The sequence below is a fragment of the Carcharhinus amblyrhynchos genome, chromosome 15, assembly GCF_965287045.1.
Source record: "Carcharhinus amblyrhynchos chromosome 15, sCarAmb.v2.hapA, whole genome shotgun sequence".
Lineage (NCBI taxonomy): Eukaryota > Metazoa > Chordata > Chondrichthyes > Carcharhiniformes > Carcharhinidae > Carcharhinus > Carcharhinus amblyrhynchos.
Window position 1 is genome coordinate 35392589 of NC_137338.1, and position 25946 is coordinate 35418534.

A 25946-nucleotide genomic window follows, 5' to 3' on the forward strand; every position below is an offset into this window, starting at 1 on the left:
AAACTCCTCCCAAATCCCTTTATTATATGTCAGTAAGGTTCCTTAGGAAAGACCTTCCAAACCCACAACTACTACCATCTAGAAGGACAAGGGTAGCAGAAACATGGGAACTCCATGACCTGTAAGTTCTCCTCCAAGTCACTCACCATCCTGACTCGGAAATATATTACTGTTCCTTCACTGTCACTGGGTCAAAAACCTGAAATTCCTTTCCCACAGCACTGTGTTTGCTCCAACACCTCAGGAACTGTACTGGCTTATCCATCTAACCTACACATCTTTGGATGCAAAGGGGCAATTTAGTATGGCCAGTCACCTAATCTGCACATCTTTGGATTGTGGGAGGGAACCTATGCAGACACACGGAGAATGTGCAAACTCCACACAGTCAGTCATAAATATTGACTAAATCAGAACCATCAAAGGCTGTTTGTCAGTGCAGTTGTGTGAGCATGACAAGGCATCACTGGTTGGGTACGAAGAAATCAGAATTGGTTCAGCAGGTCGAATTTACTGCTACTACGTTCTGAAGTGGGAGTTTAAAAAGTTACAGAATGTGGTCATTGCTGGTTAGGTTATCATTTATTGCTCTTGAGATGGTGGCTGTGAGCTGCATTTTTGAACCTCTACAGTTCCTGAGGTGTTAGAGCAAACACAGTGCTGTGGGAAAGGAATTTCAGGTTTTTGACCCAGTGACAGTGAAGGAACAGTAATATATTTCCGAGTCAGGATGGTGAGTGACTCGGAGGAAAACTTACAGGTCATGGAGTTCCCATGTTTCTGCTACCCTTGTCCTTCTAGATGGTAGTGGTTGTGGGTTTGGAACGCCTTTCCTAAGGAACCTTATTGACTTCCTGCAGTGCATTGTGTATATATTGTTGCCACTGAAACATCAAGGTAGAGGAAATCAGTGTTTGTGGAAAGTGTGCCAATCAAACAGGCTGCTTTGTCCTGAATGGTGATTTGTTTCTTTACTGTTGATGGAGCTGCATTCATCCAGGCAAGAGGGCAAGATCCCATCAGATTTCTGATTTGTGCCGTATAGATGGTGAACAGAATTGGGAGAGTCGGGAGATGAGTTACTTGCCGCAGGATTTCCAATTTCTGAATTACTCTTGTATCCAGCATAATTATATGGCTAGTTCAGTTTAGTTTCTGGTCAGTTATAACCCTCAGGATGTTGATAGGGGTTCAGTAATGTAATGCCATTCAATGTTAAGAGGTGATGATTAGATTCTCTCTTGTTGGAGATGGCCATTGTTTGCACTTGTGTGAATGTTACTTGCTTCTTGTTAGCCCAAGACTGAATATTGTCACAGTCTTGCTTTATTTGGATATTGACTGCTCCAGTATCTGGAGAGTCATGATTGATACTGAACATTGTGCAATCATCAACGAACATCCCCACTTCTAACCTTATGACGGAAGGAAAGTTATTGATGAAGCAGCTGCACATTGTTGGGCTTGGGACACTAGGCTCAGGAACTCCTTCAGTGATGTCCTAGAACTGAGATGATTGTCCTCCAATCACCAGAACCATCTTTCTTTATGCCAGGTATGACTCCAAGCAGCAGGGGGTTTTCCTCCTGTTTTCCATTGACTCCAGTTTTGCTGGGGCTCCATGGTGCCACACTTGGTCATACTTGGCACCAAGGATGATCATTCTTAACTCAGTCTGGAATTTGAACCAAGGCTGTAACGAGGTCACGAGTTGACCCTGGCAGAACCCAAACTGAGCATCAGTGAGCAGGCTATTGCTAAACTTGTACTGTTTGATTGCACTGTTGATGACCGTTTCCAATATTTTACTGATGATCAAGAGTAGACTGATGGGGCAGTAATCGGCTGGGTTGGATTTACCCTGGTTTTTGTGTACAAAGAGAATAAAGGGATTTGGGAGGAGTTTTGTTGGAAACTCTGCCGTGATCTTGCTGAATCATTGATCAGGCTCAGCAAGCCAATAACTGCCCCAGCTCCTTTTTCTTACATTCTAATAAGTCTGATTGCAAATTTATAGCAACGATTTCAAGGCATGGGAGATGGTGTAGAAAAATCCAAAAAGCTGGTACCTAACTTAAGGCATCCAATTGATAAAAGTTGAAGACCTTGTATTTGTTGACACTGAAGAGAAGGCCTGGGGGAAATTATCAAGGTCCTCCAGATTATAGATACCGCAATGTATGTAATTTCTAAATAGTGTAACAAGATATTATTTCCACTGCTGCACTGTCTAGAAGCAAGAGAAACCAGCTTAAATTTGGAAGAGGGAAGTTGCACATTATAGATCTAATTATATTTCAAAATAGTGGACATGTGGAATACATTATGCATTAAGGCAGATCGTGTGGAATATCGTAAGGAAGCAATAGTTAAATATTTGAGAGAGTGGACAGTTGCCAGATAATACATTTTTCGAATGACTAGATGCTGTTGTCTGGAATCAAAACCCATACACTCATTTAGTTTCAGAACAGCAAATCACCCTGCCATCTACAATTCTTTCATATCGGCTGTATGAAATTGCTTTAATTGATACTGTCCTTTGCAATAAAATGTGTATTTCAAATAAAATTTGTTAGATTAAATAGTTTATATTTCTTCTTGCAATAAATAATATTGAATCTGATTTTTTTTTCCAGGGGAGCTGGTTGATTCTTGTATCATTATACACACTCATATTGCAGTTAGATTTAACTGTTTGGTGATGCAATATAATTTTCATTGTATCTGAAGTTTATCATGGTAGAAGATTCAAAACTAAATACTATAAATGCGAAGTGTAAGGATTCTTCTGCAATTTATGTAAAATCTCAAATTCAAGCTTGCATTAGTCTTCCAGTAGTCTGTGAAATGAGAAACTTGTAACCATATTTATTTAGTATTGGATTTATGAACAACTGATTTTAAAAACCCTGGTTTCTGAAGTGGAGTTAATTTTTTTCCCCATTATAATGGAAGCATCGGATTTAGAAGCAAGAGAAGGCCACTTTGGTCCATCGAGCATGCTGCTCCATTCGATAAGAAACAGGTCTGATTGTGGTCTTAGCTCCATATTCCCATCTGCCCCCAAACCCTTGGCTGCTTTGTTGTCTCAAAAGGCGGTCCTATTGAACATTGAATAAATTCAGTGTCTTAGCCTCCCCTGCTTTCTGCAAAAGAGAACTCCCCAAACTAATGACCCTCGGAGAATAATTCTCCTCATCGCTGTCTTTATTTTTATGCTTGCCCCTTAGTCATAGTCTCCCACATGAAACAAATTTTCAGCTCTAGGCTTGCATTGTTTATCAAAATGTGCATTATAATGAAAATAGGATCTTATTACATAAATTATAGATAGATAGCAAACTCAGTAATGTTGAGGGCGAGCATTCCAGAAATATTTTGCCTTGTGTAACATCGTGAAAATTCCACATAACTTTTTATTCTGAGCATTTTGTTGGACAAAAGAATTTGAAATGTTACTTTTATAAACCCATTTTCTACACAGTTAACCATTTGCAACATAATTCTCTGCTCTGATCTCATTCATGGCTAACCCACTGGCAGTGAAAATGGAGAATTTGGCACACAGCCAAGACTCCATTCACTGCAGAGGCATTGGAGAATCCCAGCCATGGATGAGGTCAGAGGTTTTCAGCAAATGTCTTAGTCCAAAACATTGTTCTTGGATTTTTGCTGATGTAGTTCAGTGACTTCCTTACATGTCCTCAAAAATATTCCGTTGGGTTTGATGGGTTTTTCTTTCCAAGTCTTTCATGCTTAAAATTTGGTGCGTGATCTTATTCTGTGCTTTATGAATCCCAATCTGAATGTGAGATTTAAAAAATCTATTCATTCATTGCGCATATTTCTGTTTAATGCTTTGGGAGTATTCAGACATCAAATTGATGAATATATTTATTAATACTAGTGAAATTGCATTGTGATTGTCAAATCCATCCCGGGTATGGGGTTGAATAATGAAGATCATAATTCAAGAGGAGATCCTAAACCAGCTAGCCTCTGTCCAATATGCTGATGGATTTCCTGGAGCATGTCTATTGTCAGGAGGCTGAAGGTCAGTTTTAGAGTTCACAGATTTCGATCCCCATATCTGAAACAAGAGGCAGTACTTTGGTGAAAAGTTTTCTGCAAATCATTTAATGTGTCTGTTGCTAACATGGACCCAGCTAATGCTTTCTGTGATTGGAATATCAGTTGTTCTGAAAATAGACAAAGCCGAAAGCATCTTTGACAAAAGCTTTATTGAACTCAGACTGGCCCTCCCACCTCAGTTACCCCAGCTACAAATTAGAATGGGGGAGATTGGAGAGAATGTGCTGAATGAGTTTGTTGCTAATGTTACCGGCACTTGAATAGAAATAACATTGGCCATTGATTTATTAGCCACTGCATTTCTTTTGGGAGCTCATTGCAGTGGATGCATTTAATGTACAGTGACTTTTGGAAAAGTGATTTTTAGAATGTGGATGGGAAAGAATTGCTAATACTGCATGAAACCTAAACCTGGTTGCAAATCTCTTGTATGAGAAGTAACCAAGTCACCACTATTCATACACCCTCCCTTAGCTTTCTGTGAACTGAAAGTCTAAATTTGTCATTGCTAATTTCACAAACATAACAAATAATGTTGCAGTATCAGTGGTTCAGTTGAATTTTAAGTTACTTATAATTAATGGCCATTTGACAGGCACTAACTTATTTCATGTCACCAAATTCTCAGCTGGTACTGAGATATTTAGAGAATGAAAAGGTATTCCATAAAATAATGCTTAGCTGAGATGAATTATTTAAAGAAATATTGTATCTGCACTGAAAATAAGCAGCAGTACATCACTAACATTCAGATAAATTGTGGTAGATAGAAATATTCACAATGATACAATCAAGGGTGATCTCTGAAGTTGGGACGAAGTATCGAGTTTTATTCCATCCTTAAAGTTACAAAATCAATGCTCAAAATGGACTGGGATAACCCAAATCCATTCCTTGCTTCCTCTGAAAACCAAAATCAAAATCCAATCGAATCCGATTCGAGGACCCCATAAGAGGGACATACAAGATCCAAACTGACAAGATGAGGCATTGCATCCAATCTTGGGCTTGATCACACAAGAAGTTCATCACAAGAAAACCAATAACATTTGAAAAGGAAAAATTGGACTTCGGTGGCATTGTGACAAATTCAGTGACGAACTATGCCATTGAACAGTAGAATAGAAATATAGAAACTAGAAGCAGGAGTAGGCCATTCGGCCCTTCAAGCATGCTCCGCCATTCAGTTTCATCATGAGTGATCCTCAAATTTAATATCCTGATTTCCCTCCCCACCGCACCCCCCCCCCCCCCCAATCCCTTTAGCTCCAAGAGCTATATCTAATTTCTTCTTGAAATCAGACAATGTTTTGGCCTCAAGTACATTCTGTGGTAGTGAATTCTACAATCACCACCCTCTGGGTTAAGAAATTTCTCTTTTCAGTTTGAGGATAAAGGGGTAAATCTTTTAGAACTATGACCCCAAGTTCTGAACTCTCCCACTACAGGGAACACTAACAGAGTAGATTTAGAAAGAATTACATAAGTTTCTATAAAATCCCTTTTCACTCTTCTAAACTCCAGTGAATATAAACCTAACCAACTTAGTTGCTGCTCATGTAACAGACCTGTCATCCCAGAAATCAGCCTGATACACCTTCGCTGTACTTCCTCTATAGCAAGGCCATCCTTCCTCAGATAAGGACAAGAAACTGCACGCACTACTCCAGGTGTGGCCTCACCGGTGCCCTCTCCAATTGCAGCAAACATCCCGATCCCTATACTCAAATCTTCTCGCTCTGAAGGCCAACGTATCATTCGCCTTCTTTTCTCCCTCCTTTCAGCAACTGATGCATGAGGACTCCAGAATGAGTTCACAATCTCAACTGTGGTTTCCTAGAGAGAAGATATCAGAGAATCTGTCATTCTGAGTGGTGACACTAATCTCTCACAGTTCAATAATTATTGAATGACTTTCTGCAGATTCTTTACATTTTTGGAACACAACAGATATACAGAGGATGCATTTTGAAATTAATATTAAAGTAGAATATTGTTAATCACAAGTCTATTCCTCAATCAACATTATTATAGATTATCTAGTTATTTACATCATTGCTGTTTGTCGGATCTTGCTTTGTTTACATTGACTGCCACCATTTTTCCTGACAGTAACAGCATACATTGACCAGGAAAGGTGATAGTGAGGCATAGCTGGGTATCATCAGTATGCATGTGTGGAGCCTGACACGTTTTGGGATGATATTGATGGGTAACTGCAGATGAGAAATAGTTGAGAGCCAAGGATAGATCCCGTTGTAATTGAGGGATAAAGGTGCAGGGGAGAGAAGAAAAGCCATTGCAGCAGATTCTCTGTTTAGGAGAGAGAAGAGGGGGTTGAAAATAAGTTTTGTGAGGACGGAGAAATTAAGGACGCATTGTTTGAGAGGAGGGCAGCATGTTTGGCAAACAGTGGACAGTACCAAGGGAACTCTTTATAATATCAGCTAGCAGGAAGCCAGAGCAGAAGCATTACAAAGGTAATTACGTTCCAAAATGCTTCCATTAGCAGTGAAGTGTTTTGGGACCTCCTGAAGTTGTAAGCATTTTTCTTAAGCATTATACTAATACTTAGATCTCATTTTTGTTTAAAGAATCTGACTTTACAGATTTTACTTTTGAGTCAGCATACAAGTTCCAAAGATTTTGTGTGAGAACAAATTCCATTAAAAACTCAATTGCTTTAAATTTAGGAGACTTCACTGAAGTACGGCAAGTGTTTTGACATTTTTGTTGCTTATCCTTTGTTGAGCAAGTCCCAACTATTCTTTGTTGAGCAGGAAAAATCCCGTTGAAAAACATGTAGAGGTTATCATTGCTGCTGCTACAAATCTTAATTTAAAAAAAAAATCAATCCACAAGTCCAAGAATATTTCTTATACAGTCCAATTAACTGTAAAACATGCAGCGAGCACTGATTAATAAAGTACCAGTTGAGGCATTTGTAAATAAATATAGTGATATTGTCTTCAACAAAGCCCAGTTATTAGGTTACCCATTGCTAAAGCCATAAAGAATAACTATATAACATTGAAATTATAATTTGATGCGGGATAGCACTCTGTTTCTGTCTTGGTATATTGGTTTGGTTACTGTCGTGGCAGCTATTAAAATAAAATTGCCTGTCTGAATAAATCTCTGTGTACTTAAATCAAAATATTATTGCTGATTTGATTTAATCAGTATTATGAATAAATTTAGCCTTGTGCCATATATAGCCGTGAAGTCTTTGGATTGTGCTTAAGTTGGTAGTCCAACATATTTGCTCTAATGTGTTATAACTTGATGTCCTTTAACTGTCGATGGCAACAAACTTTATTTCTCCTTTCTAATATTCATACTTAGAATTTTCTGTGATGCAGCTATATGTGGATATTTAAATCTACCAGTTAGTCAAAGAGGTTTCTATCAAAAATAATAAAATATTCAAGTCACTGAAACTAAGCAATAAACCTCTACTGATTAATGTAACTGACTACTTTTCTGTTTGTGCAATCAAAGTTATAGTTATAATGTTCTTGCCGTTAATTCGGGCCGTGAATTTTATATAGCATATAGTTACTTATTGCTGTAACATTACAATGAGATACACGTTCATAACCACATAATGTGGTATTTTAGCCTTGTTGGCAGTTGCTTTCTGCTATGCAACATGCTGTTTTTGATACGTAACTTGTCACTCAAAAACAAATTGATTTTGACAATACATGCAATGCAATTCCAATATGGAATCAAGCTCAGTTTAAAAAGTGCTTACTGGTTCCATTGAAGCCCTGAATATTTTTTGAACTTAACGGAGGTCAATTTAAATGTTTTAAATTCTCCCCTACATCGTGTCAAAACATTTAGATTTTAATCACTGCTCGAGGAGCTGTGTGTATGCGTGGAAACAGTGTTCATTGGTTTCTTGGATAGTTCCTATTATTCCTGACACTAAAAATGTGGGACTACCTTGCTGGAAGTAATGTGCAAATGAGGTTTTGGACTGGTAGTATAAACATAATACAATATAAACATGCCACTACGTTTTTGGGTTCTGCAATCGTGGAAGTGAGATTTGGTTATTCAGTTGAATATTTACTTCAGTCTAGTGTAAACATGTTGACAAATATATATGTTGGATACTTCCAATAAAACAGTAACCATAAAACTTGTACAACAGACTGTAGGGTTAGTAGTTCTGATATAAATGGAACCCCTGTCTGTGCTTTCTGATTTGCTTTCTGTTCAAAGAACATTTCCTACAGTGCCCTTGAAGACTTAACTATATATGTGTTCTTATTTAATAGTAAGGTTTAAACCTTCAATTTACAAAAGTAATTGCATGGAGAAATGTATGTAATTATCAAATATTTGTAAGTGCGTCACCTGCAGTGCAATAATCACTGATGTAGAGTGTGAAATGTGCTGCTTGAAAAGTGTATTACTTCCATTTATCTTCTTGCTGCAGGTTAATGTTTCTTCACGAGAGACCCCTGATTTGTTTTCAAAATAGACCAGTTAAAGAACCATGCTGCCAATCTACTGACCATTCCAACTGGCCCAGGCAAGACCGTTGACAAACCACTGTTTGGCTCCTGGGAAGCCAGACCAAAATCCATCAACAATTGGAAATCAATCTATCTTCCAGTTAACAAGCAGTCTGCAATAATGGACACAGAATCCACATATTCTGGCTATTCCTACTATTCGGGTCGCTCCAAGAGCTCTCACAGACATGGGTAGGTACTTTTTTTGGGGGGAATAGTTTGTATTATTAAGGTAATTACAGCTTGGATCATAACTAAAAGGTGACCCAATGTGGATTCATCTAGAAAAACGTTGGAAGGAAGGGAAAGAGCTCTTATTTCAAAGTCCAGTGACTAGATTTTCCGCTCCAATAATTTATACTGGGAGATATTCACTGTAAATTTAGTAATGTAACATTCCGATCCTGTTTGAACACTTGAAACTTGTTTTAGAAATGTAAATGCAATAAAGATCTTGCAGAAAATGAATAACAATTTAAAGAAATGCGCAATTTGTCTCCCTGCACAAATCCATTCCCCAATATCAGAAAGGCCACAAAACATGTAAACTTGTGTATCTTGGTGGACTGCTGCCATGACTCCTTCCATGTGCAGAAAATTCACTTGTCTTTTCATTTGCACTCTGCGCTTTGTTGATATGCTCCTTCTCTGATTACTCTGTACTTACGATATTGTTTGTTTCTTGGTTACTTCCTCTTAGTGGCGATGTATTGTATGTTTTTTTTTCTACCTAATGTAATGCTGTACCTCCGAGTGGAGTGAAACTGGCGCAACTTGTTGCTTGGCTGTGGTGATTCTGGAGATTCCTGTGGTGATTTTGGACATTCCTGTGGCCATATCTCTTTTGGTACAGGATGATGAATCGTTCTAAAAGTACTGCCACACTTTGTCACCTGCCCCTGACTACTGACACATTGCAAATCAGAGTGAGCTGACTGTGTTGGACAATAATGTGATCCTGAGAAGTAACCATCCTGCATTTCTAGGTTGGCAGGAAGCTGCCAAACTCTCCCTAGACCCAAACACCTTCCCAAATGATGAGAGCTACCTTCTCATGTCAAAGAATTTTTAGACTGGCAGGGCTACTACTGATCCTTGTTGCGTCTCTCTCTGTGGGCATACCCCACCTTTACAATGAACAAAGCATTGCACTTAGCAGTGTCAGTGACCTGAATATGTCATGCTAATCTCCAGCCTGCATCCTTGCTTGAGAATGCTTGACCAACAACTGGGCAAGTATTTTTAGATGCCAGTTTGATTTGATACGTAATAGAGGCTCTTTTAAGTTTCTCTCTATCTAATAGGAGTCTAATTTGAAAATTTGGCTTGCAGAAATATTAAGTATGTTTTATATTGATAGAGGATGTGACATGTTATGTCAGTTAAATAGCATGCTGAAATGGTTTGGTTTCATAGTTAGCTTTTGTCACAGGCTATCTGCTGTTGTCCATGTGCTATAGGTACACCTGCAGTGCTGTTGGGAAGAAGTTCCAGGATTTTGATCAAATGACAGTGAAGAAACAGCAGTATATTTCCAAGTCAGGATAGCTAATGGTTTAGAGGAAAACCTGTAGCTAATGGTTCCAATTCATCTGCTGCCCTTGTATTTCTAGGTATGAAATGTTGCGGGTTTGGAGTGTGTATTTGGAGGCTTGGCAAATTGCTGCAATGTGTGAGTGTGTAGTGGAGGGAGTGAATATCTAAGGTGGATGGGGTGTCAAATAATCAAGTTGCTTTGCCCTGGGCAGTGTAGAGCTTTTTGAGTATTCTTGGAGCTGAGCCCATCTGGGCAAGTAGAGTGTGTTCCACCATGCTCTTGACTTTTTTCTTATAGACAATAGGCTTTGGAGAATCAGGAATTGAGTTACTTGCTGCAGAATTTCTAGCTTCTGACATAAGGGTGGCACAGTTGTTAGCACTGCTGCCTCACAGCGTCAGGCACCCAGGTTCACTTCAGGCCTTGAGTGACTCTCTGTGTGGAGCATTGGAATGTGGGAGGAAACCGGAGCACCTGGAGGAACCCATGGGAAGAAAGATGTGCAGGTTAGGTTGATTGGCCATGCAGAATTGCCCCAGGGGTGTCACAGGAATTAGTAAATACGTGGCGTTACGGGAATAGGGCCTGGATGGGATTGTTGTTGGTGCAAGCTTAATGGGCCGAGTGTCCTCCTTCTGCACTATAGGGATTCTACAGCCTTTTGCCACAGGATCCCTGGTTAGTTAGGTTTCTGACCAGTGGCAAGGCCTTGGATATTGAGGGTGAGAATTCAGCGATGCTTATGCTGTTAAGTGTTATGGAGAAATGGTTAGAATCCCTCTTGTTGGAGATCGTCATTACCTGGCACCTGCGTGTCACAAATGTAACTTGTCACTTATTAACCCAGTCCTGAATTTTGTACTAGATTGGTGCATGTGGATACAGACCGCTTCAAAACCTGAGGAATTGAGTGATACTGAACACCATGCAATCATCAGGGGACATTCTCATTCTAGCCTCATGATGGCGGGATTGTCATTGATGAAGCAGTTGAAGATGGCTGTGCCTTGGACATTATCCTGAGGAAGTCCTACAGTGAGATTCTGGGATAGAGATGATTGGTTTCCAACAACCACAACCATATTACTTTTGTGCTCGAGTGTGATTTCAACCAGTGGAGATTTTTCTCCTTAATTTCCATTGACTTCAGTTTTGCCAGGCCTTCTTGACAGCACAGTTGGTCGAATGCTGCCTTGATGTTAAAGACTGCCACTCTTGCTTCATCTCTGGAATTTAGCTCTTTTGCCGATTTTTGGGTCAACCTTGTGGAATGGAGTTGTGTTCTTGACGGAACCCAAACTGAGCAACTGTGAGAAGTTATACCGAGTAAGTGCTGCTTGATAGCACTGAGACGGTTCTTTCCAGCACTTCATTGATGATCTCGTGTAAACTGAGGCTGTAATTAGCTGGATTAGATTAGTCCTGTCTTTTGTGGACAGGATGTATCATAGAGTCATAGAGGTTTAGAGCGTGGAAACAGACCTTTCAGCCCAACTTTCCCCTAAGCTAGTCCCAATTGCCCACGTTTGGCCCCTATCCCTCTATACACATCTTATCCATGTAACTATCTAAATGCTTTTTAAAAGACAAAATTGTACCTGCCTGTACTACAACCTCTAGGAGCTTGTTCCAGACATTCACCACTCTCTGTATAAAATAATTGCCCCTCTGGACCCTTTTGTATCTCTCCCCTCTCACCTTAAACCTTGGCCCTCCTGTTTTGGACTCCCCTGCTTTTGAGAAGATATTAATTGTCTAGCTGATCTATGCCCCTCATTATTTTATATTCCTCTATAAGATCATCCCAGGCCTCCAGGTGAGTCACACCTGATGAAGGAGCATGACTCCAAAAGTTTGTGATTCCAAATGTTGTGAGACTTCTCACTGTGCCCACCCCAGTCCAATGCCTGCATCTCCACATCATGTCCCCCAAATTAGAGGAAAGAGATGTTTGTGGAGCTTTCTTCTCCACTTAGTTGTTTAATTATCCACCACCACTCATAACTGGATAATGCACGACTGTAGAGCTTTGATCTGATCCATTGATTGTGTAGCACTGTGCTGTGGCTTCACCAAGTTGGCATCTTATTTTTAGGTATGCCTGATGCTGTTTCTGATATATCTTCCTCCACTAATTAGTCAATCAGTGTTGTTCTCCTGGCTTGAAGGCAATAGTAGAGTGATGGATATGCCCAGCCATGAGGTTTCAGCTTGTGGTTGAGTAAAATTCTGCCTCCGGTAAACAACTGGATGCCCGATTTTGAGATGCTAGCTCTGTTCTGAATTGGGAGCCCCCACAAGGCAGTGTCCTCAGCCCCTTACTATATTCTTTACACACCATAGAAATAGAACCATAGAAAATTACAGCTCAGAAACAGGCCTTTTGGCCCTTTTTGTCTGTGCCAAACCATTTTTTTGCCTAGTCCCATTGACCTGCACTTGAACCATATCCCTCCACACCCCTCTCATCCAGGAACCCATCCAAGCTTTTCTTAAATGTTAAAAGTGACCCCGCATTTACAACTTTATCCGGCAGCTCAGTCCACATTCCCACCACTCTCTGCATGAAGAAGCCCCCCCTAATATTCCCTTTTAAACTTTTCTCCTTTCATCCTTAACCCATGCCCTCTGGTTTTTTTTCTCCCCTAGCCTCAGTGGAAAAAGCCTGCTTGCATTCATTCTATACCCATCAAAATCTTATACTTCTATCAAATCTCCCCTCATTCTTCCATGCTCCAGGGAATAAAGTCCTAACCTATTCAATCTCTCTCTGTAACTCAGCTTCTCAAGTCCCGGCAACATCCTTGTGAACCTTCTCTGCACTCTTTCAACCTTATTTATATCCTTCCTGTAACAAGGTGACCAAAAATGTACACAATACTCTGAATTCGGCCTCACCAATGCCTTACATAACCTTACCATAATACTCCAACTATTATACTCGATACTCCAATTTATAAAGGCCAGTGTACCAAAAGCAGTCTTTATGATCCTATCCACCTGTGATGTCACTTTTAGGGGATTCTGTACCTGTATTCCCAGATCCCTCTGTTCAACTGCACTCTTCAGAGTCCTACCATTTACCCTGTACATTCTACTTTGGTTTGTCCTCCCAAAGTGCAATACCTCACACCTGTCTGCATTAAATTCCATTTGCCATTTTTCTAGTTGGTCCAAGTCCCTCTGCAAGCTTTGAAAACCTTCCTCACTGTCCACTACACCTCCAATCTTTGTATCATCAGCAAATTTGCTGATCCAATTTACCACATTATCACCCAGATTATTGATATAGATGACAAACAACAATGGATCCAACACCGATCCTGCGGCACCTGTGACGGTGTGGCCAGACTCCCCTCCAATTTGATTTTCAGGTTTGTCAATGACACCACCGTAGTGGGTTGGAATCTCAAACAGTGATGAGATGAAGTACAAGAAAGAGAGAGAGAATCTGGTGAACTGGTGTAGCGGCAATAATCTCCCTCCACTGGTGCTACAAGAATAATCTCTCCCTCAATGTCAGCAAAATTAAGGAGATAGCCTTCGACTTGAGAAAGCATAGTGGAGAACATGTCCCTGTCGACATCAATGGGGATGAAGTGGAAATGGTCAAGAGTTTCAAGTTCGTAGGTATCCAGATCACCAACAATCTGTCCTGGTCCCTCCATGCCGATGCTATAGTTAAGAAAGCCCACCAACACCTCAATTTTCTCAGGAGACTAAGGAAATTTGACATGTAGCTATCAACTTTTACAGATGCAACAGAGAGAGCATTCTTTCTGGTTGTATCACAGCTTAGTATGGCTCCTGCTGTATTCAAGACTGCAAGAAATGACAAAGAGTTATGAACGAAGCCTAATCCATCACCCAAACCAGTCTCCAACCCATTGATATTATCTACTGTTCCCGCTGCCTTGGAAAAGCAGCCAGCATAATTAAGGACACCACACATCCCGGACATTCTCTCTTCCACATTCTTCCATCAGGAAAAAGATACAGAAGTCTGAGGATACTTATTAACTGACTCAAACACTTCTTCATCTGCTGCCATCAGACTTTTGAATGGACCTACCTCACATTAAGTTGATCGTTCTGTACACCTAGCTATGACTGTAACACTAAATTCTGCGCCATCTCCTTCTCTTTGAACAGTATGCGTTGTCTGTATAGCGGGCAAGAAAAAATACTTCTCATTATATACTAATACATGTGACAATAAAATTGAATCACTGTGCTGGGCACATATCGCTGCAACAGACAGATTAATGTGGGTATGATAGAATTATAGAATCCCTACAGTGCAGAAGAAGGCCACTCAGCTCATTGAATCTGCACGGACTCTCTGAAAGAGCATCTTACCCAGTTTTTTCCCTGACATTAAGTTGATCTTTCTCTACACCCAGCTATGACTGTAACACTACATTCTGCACCATCTTTCCTTCTCGCTATCTCCTGGAAGTTCAGTCTGGACTGGATGCCAGATTAGAGCAATATTAGCATCATTGTTCTTTCCAGACCCCAAAATGCAAACTAAAGCTTTTCAATTGGGTGCATACTCTGAATTGACAGTTAGTCAAGATGAAATGGTGACCAAAAATAAATGCCACTATAATCAAGTATTGGGTCGCGAAAAAAGGCAGGTTGAGGTTGGGAGTGACAGAGATCACTATTCTCAGCCAATCTTGTGCACCTTCTAGCAGCTGATTGCAAAAGGACAATGCAGAAAGGACAGTAGGACTAGGGGGCATAGCCTCAAGATAAAGGGGGGGTGGTTTAGAACGGAGTTGAGGAAGAACTTCTTCACTCAAAGGGTGGTGAATCTTTGGAATTCTCTGCCCGTTGAAGTGGTGGAGGCTACCTCGCTAAATATTTTTAAGACGTGGGTTGATGGGTTTTTGATAAGAGAGGGGATTAAGGGTTATGGGGAGAGGGCGGGAATGTGGAACTGAGCCATGACAGATCAGCCATGATCTTATTGAATGGCGGGGCAGGCTCGAAGGGCCAGATGGCCTACTCCTGCTCCTACTTCTTATGTTCTTATTAGTTTCTAATGTTTTCTTTTGAACAATGTGTTGGAAGAAAAGGAAATACAGAATAACTTGAGCTAGTCCTACATTTTCCTTCCATTGATGTAGAATATATTTTATAACTTAATTTCTCTCATTACTTCACCCGTTCTACAGTTTTTTTTTGTTGTTACTTATTTTCCAAATTGAATGCCTCATTCACGTTCTGTTATGTTGCATCTGGGCTCTTTGTCCATCTGTTAATCTGTGTAATGCTAAACTTGGTTCATAAGATTAACACTTGCCCCAACTTTGTAGTATTGTTTAAGTGTTGGTTGCTTTTGTAGTCCAATTTATCACATCAAAAAGTGAGTGGGGCCTAATATCCAAGAACGTTTAAGCCAAGTCTGGTGTGAATTTAAGTTTTAGACTTAAATGTGTTGCTTATTTTAGAAGAATCTGTATTGAATTGCAGTACAGTAGCATGGATTATTTGAAGTGATCTAATATGGGTTCTGTGGCTGCATTCCCTGGTCATAACCAAATGCCCTGCTTTTCCTCTTTCAGTGAAAGAAGCCGGGATCGGCAAAGATCCAGAAACAAAGACAGTAGTCGGTCAGAGAAATCTGTTACCATTCAGACACCACCAGCAGAGCCACTGCTTGGCAACGAGTCAACTCGTGGGGATGAGACTGTACAGGTAAAACTTGGACATATTTATGAATTTTCAAAATGAGGGTTATTCTATTGGATGTTTCAGGTGGAAGATGACCAAAGAGCATCAAAAAACTATATTATTGAATAAGGTACGTAAAGCCAGGGACTAAAAACGGTAATGAACAATGATATTTGTATTTCAAAACTCTTAAAATTCAGAAGTTTAGCTGATTATAGCCCCTTTTGTTCATTTGTTTTATTAGATAGATATGCACTCAAAGATATTTTTCTTCGGCCAACTTGCAGTTTTGCTACCCCTGTAGGTTGTTTCGTTTGTCATGTTCCCTTTTGTTTCTATTTTTATATAAGAGCAAGTTGATGTTGTCTCAAAACTTACTGAACAATGAAATTATCAAACAGTCAGATGTGTTGAGTAAGGAATTGTTGCATTCACTTGTGATATAGGAACGGGAGTAAGCAACCAACCTCTGAAGCCTGTGCTACCTTTTAGTTAGATCATGGATTATCTGTAGCTAATTCTGATCACCCAAATTTGATTTATATCATTACTCAAAAAAGAAAAACTGTTGGACTCTGTCTTGAAGATCTCAATTGGTCCAGCATCCATCGCCTTTTTGAAGCCCAGAATTCCAATTTTTCACTATCAGTATGTGAAAAGTACTTTCTGATTTCATTTTTGAATGAGCAAGCTCATACTTTACCAGCTATTCTTCTAGCTTTAATTTTGTCATTGTTCTTCCAGTTCATGCTTCTCTAACCAAAGCTTATCTATGTCCATTCTGTGAATGCTTTTATCATATCAGACATAGTGACACAGAATACTGGAACAACTTAGCTTTGTAGCATAGTTTTAATTTTCTTTAAGAAGTGTACAATAATTACTTTGAAAGGCTCAGTAATTGGTAGTAGTTCCATCCCGTTGCATACAGAATGCCTTCTTGTCCAAATTGCCATATTGAAATGGCCTAGGCTACAATAAATCTGCTCTCAGTATTTGCCACCCAATAATCCAGTACTTGATGACCTACACTTAATTCTTGCCCCATAGACATTAAACTGATCCCTGAAGTGCTTGTATCTATGTGGTCTTGCCTCATCCTCTGCAATTTCCAGGCTTTCCTCTTACAAGCTATGTTGCTTCCTTTGACCCTCCAATTCTCTGTATGGATTAGACCCTCCCTTCAACCAATCATTGGTGGCAGTGAAGCTTGCTTCAGCTTAAGTCTCTGTTCAGTGCTTGCACCTTTTAATTTCATCTTTTTGGTTACCTCCTAATTTCAATGTGTGTCTGTGTCCTTTCCTTTATCCGTTTCTATTTATCTTTACATCTTTTCAGGCATCTTTGTGGATTTTCTAATAATCTATTATAGATTCTATTAATGCAAGTTGTTCTTATCTTGTTATTGAAGTAGAATTTGTTAAGAACGGCTGTTTATTCTTGCACTGTTGGTCTTTGTAACCTTTGCTTCACCCTGTAACCTTTTCTGCTGACAACCTTTTTTGTCTGCGTTCAATCATAATGTTTGTCATCGTGGGAGTTCTTTTTTAATGGAATGGGAAAGCATTCACTAAAGTTTGTAGCTTTTAAAGTGCTAGGTAAATTTTATAACATTTGCTTTTAAACAGCAACTGATGAACTTGCGTAAGTTTCTTTAGTGAAGAGGTAACAAAAAAAGGCAAGAAATTCTGAACCTCTCTTATCTACCGTGATTAAGCAAAGTGTTGCTGAACCCAGAGTAATTTGCACACCCATTGCAGCACCAAAGGATTGGACCTTTGGTTCGCTCAGCCCACAGCCTCATTAACCAATGTTATTAGGTCCTGCTGCAATTCAATAGTTTGGGCAATTGAGGGGAGTAAGAGGATGACTTGAAATTGTATCCAGTAGCATATAGAGTTTTAATACGGAGATTAGTTTCTGTGAGCATCTGCTGAGATATAACACTGGATAATGCATGCACAGGGGAGAAAACATATTAGGTACAACAGTAATAGAACTCGCTGTAAAATCTGTTAGCCAGAATTTATATCATTTTAGATGTGCTGAGATCCACTTCATCACCCTGGGGGTCTTTGCACAGTGTCTAAGCATAAAAGCAAAACTGTGCCTATGGAGAAAAGGCAGCAATAATATTGTTTTTTAAAAAATTGCAATCGCAGTCTCAGAAACACACTGGGTTAAAAAGGGACCATGATTTAAATTATTCTGTGAAGCTAGATTAAATTACTGACCTGTTTATGATACCATATGAGTCAGACCATTCGGAGAACGTTAGCAGTGTTGGAAATGTAGAGACTAAACACATACATGTAAGGCAATTAGGTTGCAAATCTTGATAAAGTAATGAGGCAGATAATTTTCCCCTAGTTACTGGCTAAAGACAATGTAAACAAATATACAAATATTACCTCTAACAGCTAGTTCTGGAAAAGGTGCCTTTGAGAAGTTAAACCATGTATCTTACTCCACAGAAGTAGACATTGGTGTTCACAAACTTGCCTAATAAACCATGTGATTGTAATTTTCTGTGGTGATATTTTAACAAATCTACCATTTGGTAGCTTTAAATAATTGATTTGTAAAACTATGCAGGATCATATTGCAGGATCAAAAATATTGCAAAAGCATAGAAATAAAAAGATAGTAATTTGATTGTAGTTGATCTTGAGCTCATTTTGGGACTACTGTGCTTCTAAATGTAGACCTGTATTTTACTGCTGAATTGGGAATTTATAAGCTTACTGAATTGATGTGGAACTAGTGCAATATTGGCATTTATTCAGAAAATATATGAAAACTCTCTCTGAAGCAGGTTAAATGATATTTTAAAATAAGTCATAAGATTTGTCTTGATGTGGTTACTGATTTCAATAAAAAGTTTATAAAAGGCAATTCTGATCATGGCATTTTATCTTGCAGGATGATAACTGGGGGGAAACCACAACAGCCATCACTGGGACTTCAGAGCACAGTATATCACAAGAAGACATTGCGAGGATCACAAAGGATGTGGATGACACTGGACTGGACTGTACTCGGCATTTGGGGATAGCCATTGCTGCTGTGCTTGGAATACTGGTCTTTTTAACGCCCATTGCCTTTATGGTTCTGCCTCATGTCCTGTGGCGGGAAGTACTTGAACCCTGTGGCACAGTGTGCGAAGGGCTATTCATCTCTGTCGCCTTCAAGCTTCTCATCCTTCTCATTGGAACCTGGGCACTCTTCTTTCGCAAACCAAAGGCGCAGATGCCACGTGTCTTTGTGTTCCGGGCACTCTTAATGGTGCTGATATTCGTGTTTGTGGTTTCCTATTGGCTCTTCTATGGAGTACGTATTCTGGACTCAAGAGATCCAAATTACCAGGGAATTGTTCAGTATGCAGTTTCACTGGTAGATGCCCTCTTGTTTATCCACTACCTGGCAATCGTGCTGCTGGAGCTACGTCAACTGCAGCCCATGTTCACTGTGAAAGTGACCCGGTCAACTGATGGGGAATCCCATTTCTACACTCTGGGCCTACTGAGGTATGTGACGTGTAGCAATACTGTAAGCAACATTGAAATTTTGGCAATCTAGTTTTTCGTCTGCCTATATTTTTCTCCCCTATTGTCTTCCAACACTTATAGTCATGTCCAGTAATGAAGTTTAGAAATTGGAATAAAATTAAAATGTCCAAGAAAAAAAAAAATGAGCATTAGTTTGTGATGAATGAATTACGGTTTTATACATGGAAATTAACATTGGACACAGGTTGGCTCTTGCTCGGACTTGTAATACCCATGTGTAAATGACTACAGTTAATACCTCTTTATTTAAGATATAAAATTGTTTTACAAGCATTACAGAGCAGTTTCATTTATAGTAACACAGTTAGGAAGCGCAGACATCGGGATGTCAGAAGAATGAAAGATTAATGGAAAAGTTGATGTTTGGTAGAATCCAAGCGGTTGTCATCTGTGAGTGAAGTGTTTACCTTTCAGTGAAAGCAGTAAAGCTCCTGTTATTTGCAGTTGGCTTGTATTTCTATACTTTTACAGAACACTGTGTCAGTTTAGTGAGCGGGTGACATTGTGTATGCTAGTTCACATCTTTATTTCTCTTATGGTGGAGTATTAGTCTGATTACCTGTAACAAGAATCTCAAGTTCCATACTAAAAGTTCATTGTCAAATTGCAATAAAGATGGAATAAAGTTTTAAATAATGATTGCTGGATTTAGAGCAAAAAGGTTTGCAGTTAAATAAAACATTTACCAAAAATGTCCACCTAAACTAAGGGAATTTGCGATACTGTTGGTGCTTCACACTCCTGAGATTGTTAAACATTAACTATGAAACTTGCTTATTTCACATTGAATGTTGCAACATTGACGAGTTCTTTATTCTCCTCTTTATCTGTAATTAGGTGGAATGAATTCTACCTCATTTCCACTTTTTTTCTTATTGTTTTTCACAACCAACTAGAAGAAAATGCTTCCACTTGAAAATGTGACATATAAAGTTGCAAATCATTGGATAAATGATGCATACACTGTCCCTGTGATTCCTATTTTTGTTGAATGAATCAGCTATATTACATGGAGATTAATCATTAAAAATTAGAATGTAGTGCTGGTATGAGACTGTTTAGTCAAGCAAGTAGACACAGTTCACTAGGCAAGAGCAAGAGTCCAGAAATCTGCATTGCCATGATTTGAGGCATCTGCTTGAGTTGAGAGGAACTTGCAGTGAGAGGGCCTAGTTGTTATCTACTTGGGTACCAAAAGCAGAACCACAAATGTAATAATATATAAACATAAGAACATAAGAAATAGGAGCAGGAGTAGGCCATCTAGCCCTTCGAGCCTGCCCCGCCATTCAATAAGATCATGGCTGATCTGTCGTGGCTCAGTTCCACATTCCCGCCCTCTCCCCATAATCTCTGGATTATTACCAGTGCCACGAGCAAATTGGCATTGGTAAGTAAACTTAGAAGTTGAATAGTGGCTCAAAGATTGCTGTGAGGAAAATAGGTTTTGATTCATGGAACACTGACATCAGTACTGGGAAAAGGAGATGTTATGTTGTTGGGATGACTTTCCCTCCAACCCCAAGGGTCATATAACTAAGGGAGTTTACAGGGCTTTAAAATAGTGTGTGGGGATGTGTTTGTGCACATGTGGGTGGGTGGGTATGTTATATACAGACAACAAAACCATACATACTATAACAACGAACAAATGTGTGACTGGATGGGACGAAGCGTACAAGTTAACATGTGCCAGCTGATAAGACCAAAATGTACACAAATAATGAAACAGACCTAGAATCATAGAATCCCTACAAGTACAGAGGGTGGCCATTTGGCCTATCAAGTCTCCACGACTCTGACAGAGCAACTTACTCAGCCCTCTACATAACCCCATACATTTAACATGGCCAATCCACCAAACCTACACAACTTTGGACTGTGGGAGGAAAGCGGAGCACCCAGAGGAAACCCACACAGACGCTAAAGACTCTATATCTGAGTGCACATAGATTTCATAACAAAATGGATGAATTGTCAGCACAAATAGCAATAAATATGTATGCCCTGATGGTCACTACAGAGTAAAAAATCTGACAACACCAGGTTTAAGTCCAACGGACTTATTTGATAGTAAACTCCCTAGCTTTCGAGGTTTCCCTCTTCTTCAGGTGAATGGAGAGTTCTGGCCTGGAGTTCTGGAACTCTCCATTCACCTGAAGAAGAGGGAAACCTCAAGCTAGTGAGTTTACTATCAGATAAATCGGTTGGACTTAAACCTGGTGTTGTCAGACTTTTTACTGTGTTTACCCCAGTCCAACGCCAGCATATCCACATCATGGTCACTACAGAGCCATGGCTACAAGGTAACTAAGGCATCTGGGTGTTCTGTTAAGTGAATCACTAAAAGTTAGCATGCAGGTGCAGCAAGTGATTAGTATGGCTAATGAAACATTGTTTATTGTAAGGGGGATAGAAATAAAAGTAAGGAGACCACACCTGGAAGACAGTGTACAGATTTGGTCTCCTTACAGTTTATAATTGCATTAGTAGCAGTTCAGAAAAGGTTCAGTCAACTGATTGCTGGGTTGAAGGAAATGTTACACCTGTATTCATTGGAGTTCAGAAGAATGAGAGGTGATCTGACTGAAACATATAACATCCTAAGGGGATTTGACAGAGTGGATGCAGCGAGGATTTTCCCCCTTGTGAGAAAGACTAAAACTAGGTACCACAGTTTAAAATAAGGGATCTCCCATTTGAGACAAAGGTGAGGTGAATTATTTTGTCTGAGGGTCATGACTCTGGGATTCTATTCCCAGAGAGCAGTGGAGGCAGGGTCATGGAATATTTGTGAGGCTGAGTTAGTTACATTCTTGATTGACAAGGATGTCAAAAGTTAGAGGGTAGATCAGAAGAATTGAGGCCACAATCAGATCAGCCATGATCTTGCCAAACTGCAGAGCAAGCTGCAAGCTCTGAGAAGTCTGCAGCTCTTATTTCATATGCTTATATGTTGATGTGCAAGCTGAACCCACTTTGTTATCTTCTGGTTGCTGTAATGATACTGGGGATATTATAGAATCACAAGAAGGCCATTCAACCTATTGTGTCCCTGTTGGCTGTCTTAAGGAGCAATTCACATATTGGCTTTCTCCCCTCATTCCAGCACATTCCTCCCTTTCAGATCTCTAGGAAATATATTTAAAAAATTATGGCTCGGGGGTTGCCCTGTCCATGTCTGTACTGTCTGGGAAATGAGCCTTCAGCCTAATCCCAATTTTCTAGAGGTTACAGGGCTTCAGGTACACATCCAGGCACCTTTTAAATGAATTGAGGGTTTCTGCCCCTGCCACCTCTGAATGAAAGAAATCTCTTCCTCATCCTTTTTACCTATTTTTTTTAAATCTATGCCCCCTAGCCATTGACCTCTTGGTCATATAGTCACAGCACCAGAAGAGGCCCTTTAACCCATTGTGTTGCACTGGTCATCACACAGCAGTTTGTTTGAATGTGATTTTCCAGCATTTGGTTCATAGTCATTTCAAGTGTTCATCTAAATGTTTCTTGAATGTAATGAGAGTTCTCGATTCAACCACCCATTTCCTAATGTGCTGTATGAGACAAGGGAAGAGATTGCAGGGGCTCTAATTTTCAAATCCTCTCTGGCCACAGGAGAGGTACCAAAAACTAGTGGCATTTACTATCAAATAAACCTGTTGGACTTTGACCTGGTGTTGTGAGACTTCTTACTGTGTTTACCCCAGTCCAACACCAGCATCTCCACGTCACAGGAGAGGTACCAGACGATTGGAGTACAGCTAATGTGGTGCCATTATTCAAGATTGAAGTAGGGAAAAAAACAGGTTATTACAGGCCAGTGTGTCCTAAATCAGTGGTAAGGAAATTATTGGAAAAAAACTCAAGGGCCAGAATTAATCTCCACTTAATCATGGCTATTGACAAGGTCCTGCATGGAAAACTGATCAAGAAGGTAAGAACCCATGGGATCCAGGGCAATTTGGCAAATTGGATCTAAAATTAGCTTAGTGGCAGGAGGCAGAGGGTAATGGTCAAAGGTTGTTTTTGTGACAGGAAGTCCAGTTGTGTACAGCAAGGATCACTGCGGGGTCTGTTGCTGTTGTGGCGTATATTAGTGATCTACACATGAATGTGGGAGGTATGATCAATAAGTTTGTAGATGACACAAAAATTGGTGGTGTGTAAACAGCAAGGAGGAAAGATTTAGATTACGGGACCATATTGGCACAACAGTGGTAAATGTTACTTAATCCTGAAAAGTGTGAGGTGATGCATTATGGCAAGGGAATACACACTGAATGGTAGGATGCTGGGGAGTGCAGAGGATCATGTCCAAAGATCTTTGAAGGCATCAGAGCAGGTACTAAATAGCTAAGGTGGTTGAGAAGCTTATGGGATACTTACCTTTATTAACTGAGGCATAGAATAAAAGAGCAGGGAAGTTATGATGGAGCTGTATAACATTTTCATTAGGCCACAGCTAAAATACTGTGTACAGTTCTGATTACCACACTACATGATTGCAATAGAAAGGGTGCAGAGGGTCTTTTGCATCCACTCTATGGAGGTCTCTCAAAACCTTATACAACTCAATCAAATCTCCCCTCGGCCTTAACTGTTGCAAGGAAAACAACCTCAGTCTGTCGTCTTGGCTGCAATTTTCCAGTCCTGATAACATTCATAAAATCTGCTCTATCCCCTCTACAGTGAGCAACTAGAGCTCTGAATGGACATGACAAGCATTTTTATGTCATTTGGTCTATCCACTTTTTTAAAGTTTTTGTTTTTTCCTTTATTGTTCCTTTATTATTACTTACTGAATTTGTATGCATTATTGTTGACGATCCTTCAATATTTTTGTTGAACTGTGAAAGGACTCAGTCCCATAAAGAGAGGACACCACCAATGTTTTAATGAGTTAAAATAAGTCTAGAAGCAGTGATTCAGCCAACCTTGTGTTTTAAAAATTTTTGGAAATTTGTTGTGATTCACAGAGAAGAGTAAGATTCTGCTCTAAGATTTTTGAATGGCAGCCACATAGAAGCTCACCTGCCATCCTATTTCTCAGGGTCTCACTTCAGCATTGTCTGCAACATCTAAACTACAGTGGTCAAGGTCACCAATGACATTCTGTGTAACTGAGAAACATTGCACCATTTGACACATTAAACCACCCCATCCACCTCTGCCAGCTCTCCTATTTGTAATGCAGCCTCATACAATAGCCCCTCTATGATTTCCCCCTCATCCTAAGATATCTGTCCTTGTCACCACATATCTGAGGTGATATGCACCCTTGAGGTTGACCTTTTCTTCCAAAAAACCCAGGTCACTGGACCCTGCCTCCCTCTGGCTGGTTTCTTTCCTTTACTATTAGTTTCCTTTGCTAAGGGATATGCATGGGTCTTTCGTTTCTTTTGTTTTCTCTCAATACAACAGTGTTGCATTACACCTCCATTTGTCTCCTGATGATATCAATTCTAGTATTTAACCCTGCTCTGTTCTCCACCCAAGCACTTCACAGTCCATTCTCTTTCTTTCCCTGTTTGTTTTTGTTTTCCTCCCTTTTTTCTTTGCCTCTTCAAATGCTGTTGAACTGTAATATTTCATTCTTGAGGAAAGACCTTGAAATGTTAATGGGCTTTATTCTGTTTTCCAAACCATGTTCATTATGTATTCTGTGTGTGAGCTGATCAATATTTCTCACTTGCCTGCCACTGCAGACATAAAATCAGTGTGAAAATTATTGTGATCAAAGCTCGCCCTCATTCTGAGGTGTTCAGCTGCTATGAAACTCCAGTTTTTAAACACGTCATTGGGGGCCTCTCCTGGCAGAAATCTGACATTGCAGCTACATGATTGGACAGACCACAGTAAAACACTGTAACCCAGGCATTTTGAATAGTGTCATCTCCTGACAAATTGATCCATGGTGCACAAGATGACCCCATTTGGATTCTTAAAATCAATGGTTGAATGCATTAATACCAGGAAATTCTAAACATTTAGCATTCACTTGTCTTTAAATGATCGTAAAGAGGAGCTTCTGATAACTGGGAGATAACAGGACTTGACTGCAACCCTGGATTTGTTTGATTAATGATTTGCCTTTATGAATTTCCTCCTTTTGTACAGCTCTTAATTAGAATAATGGCAGGCTCTGACTGATAGCATTCAGCCACTGCTTCACATTTACCGCTGAAACTCCTCTGCCCATCGTCAGTAGATTCTTGACTCCTGAATTCTTCTCTTGTACTTCTGACCTCTTTAAACATGGCGAGTGTTAGCCTGAAAGCTAATTTCCTTTAATGCTGCACATCTGTGAAACGTGGTTCCCACGGGGAAAGGAGTGGATGGGAGGGGTATGCCTGTGTGTATTTCATTTAATCACTTTTGTCCCCTTCTGTCCTGAAGGCTTTAACTGCTGCTGCGGCACCATTTGATGGATGACTAAAGCCCTCTTGTACCTCACCCATTCTTTGTGTGCCTAGGCAGTGCAGCTCTCTCTTTCTTGCCTTCACAAAACTTTAACTTGCACACATTTTCTAGCAC

General features: G+C 39.9%; 1 protein-coding gene across 1 annotated transcript in view; it reads left to right on the forward strand.

The window, feature by feature from the left end:
- LOC145353238 (vang-like protein 1) overlaps nucleotides 1-25946 on the forward strand; it is a 45734-nt gene that overhangs the window by 7760 nt on the left and 12028 nt on the right. The window contains exons 2-4 of the mRNA XM_080203789.1: nucleotides 8546-8816; nucleotides 15735-15867; nucleotides 18766-19370. Coding sequence (XP_080059915.1) covers nucleotides 8746-8816; nucleotides 15735-15867; nucleotides 18766-19370 — 809 coding nt within the window. The 5' untranslated portion in view covers nucleotides 8546-8745. The remainder of the gene's footprint in view (nucleotides 1-8545; nucleotides 8817-15734; nucleotides 15868-18765; nucleotides 19371-25946) is intronic.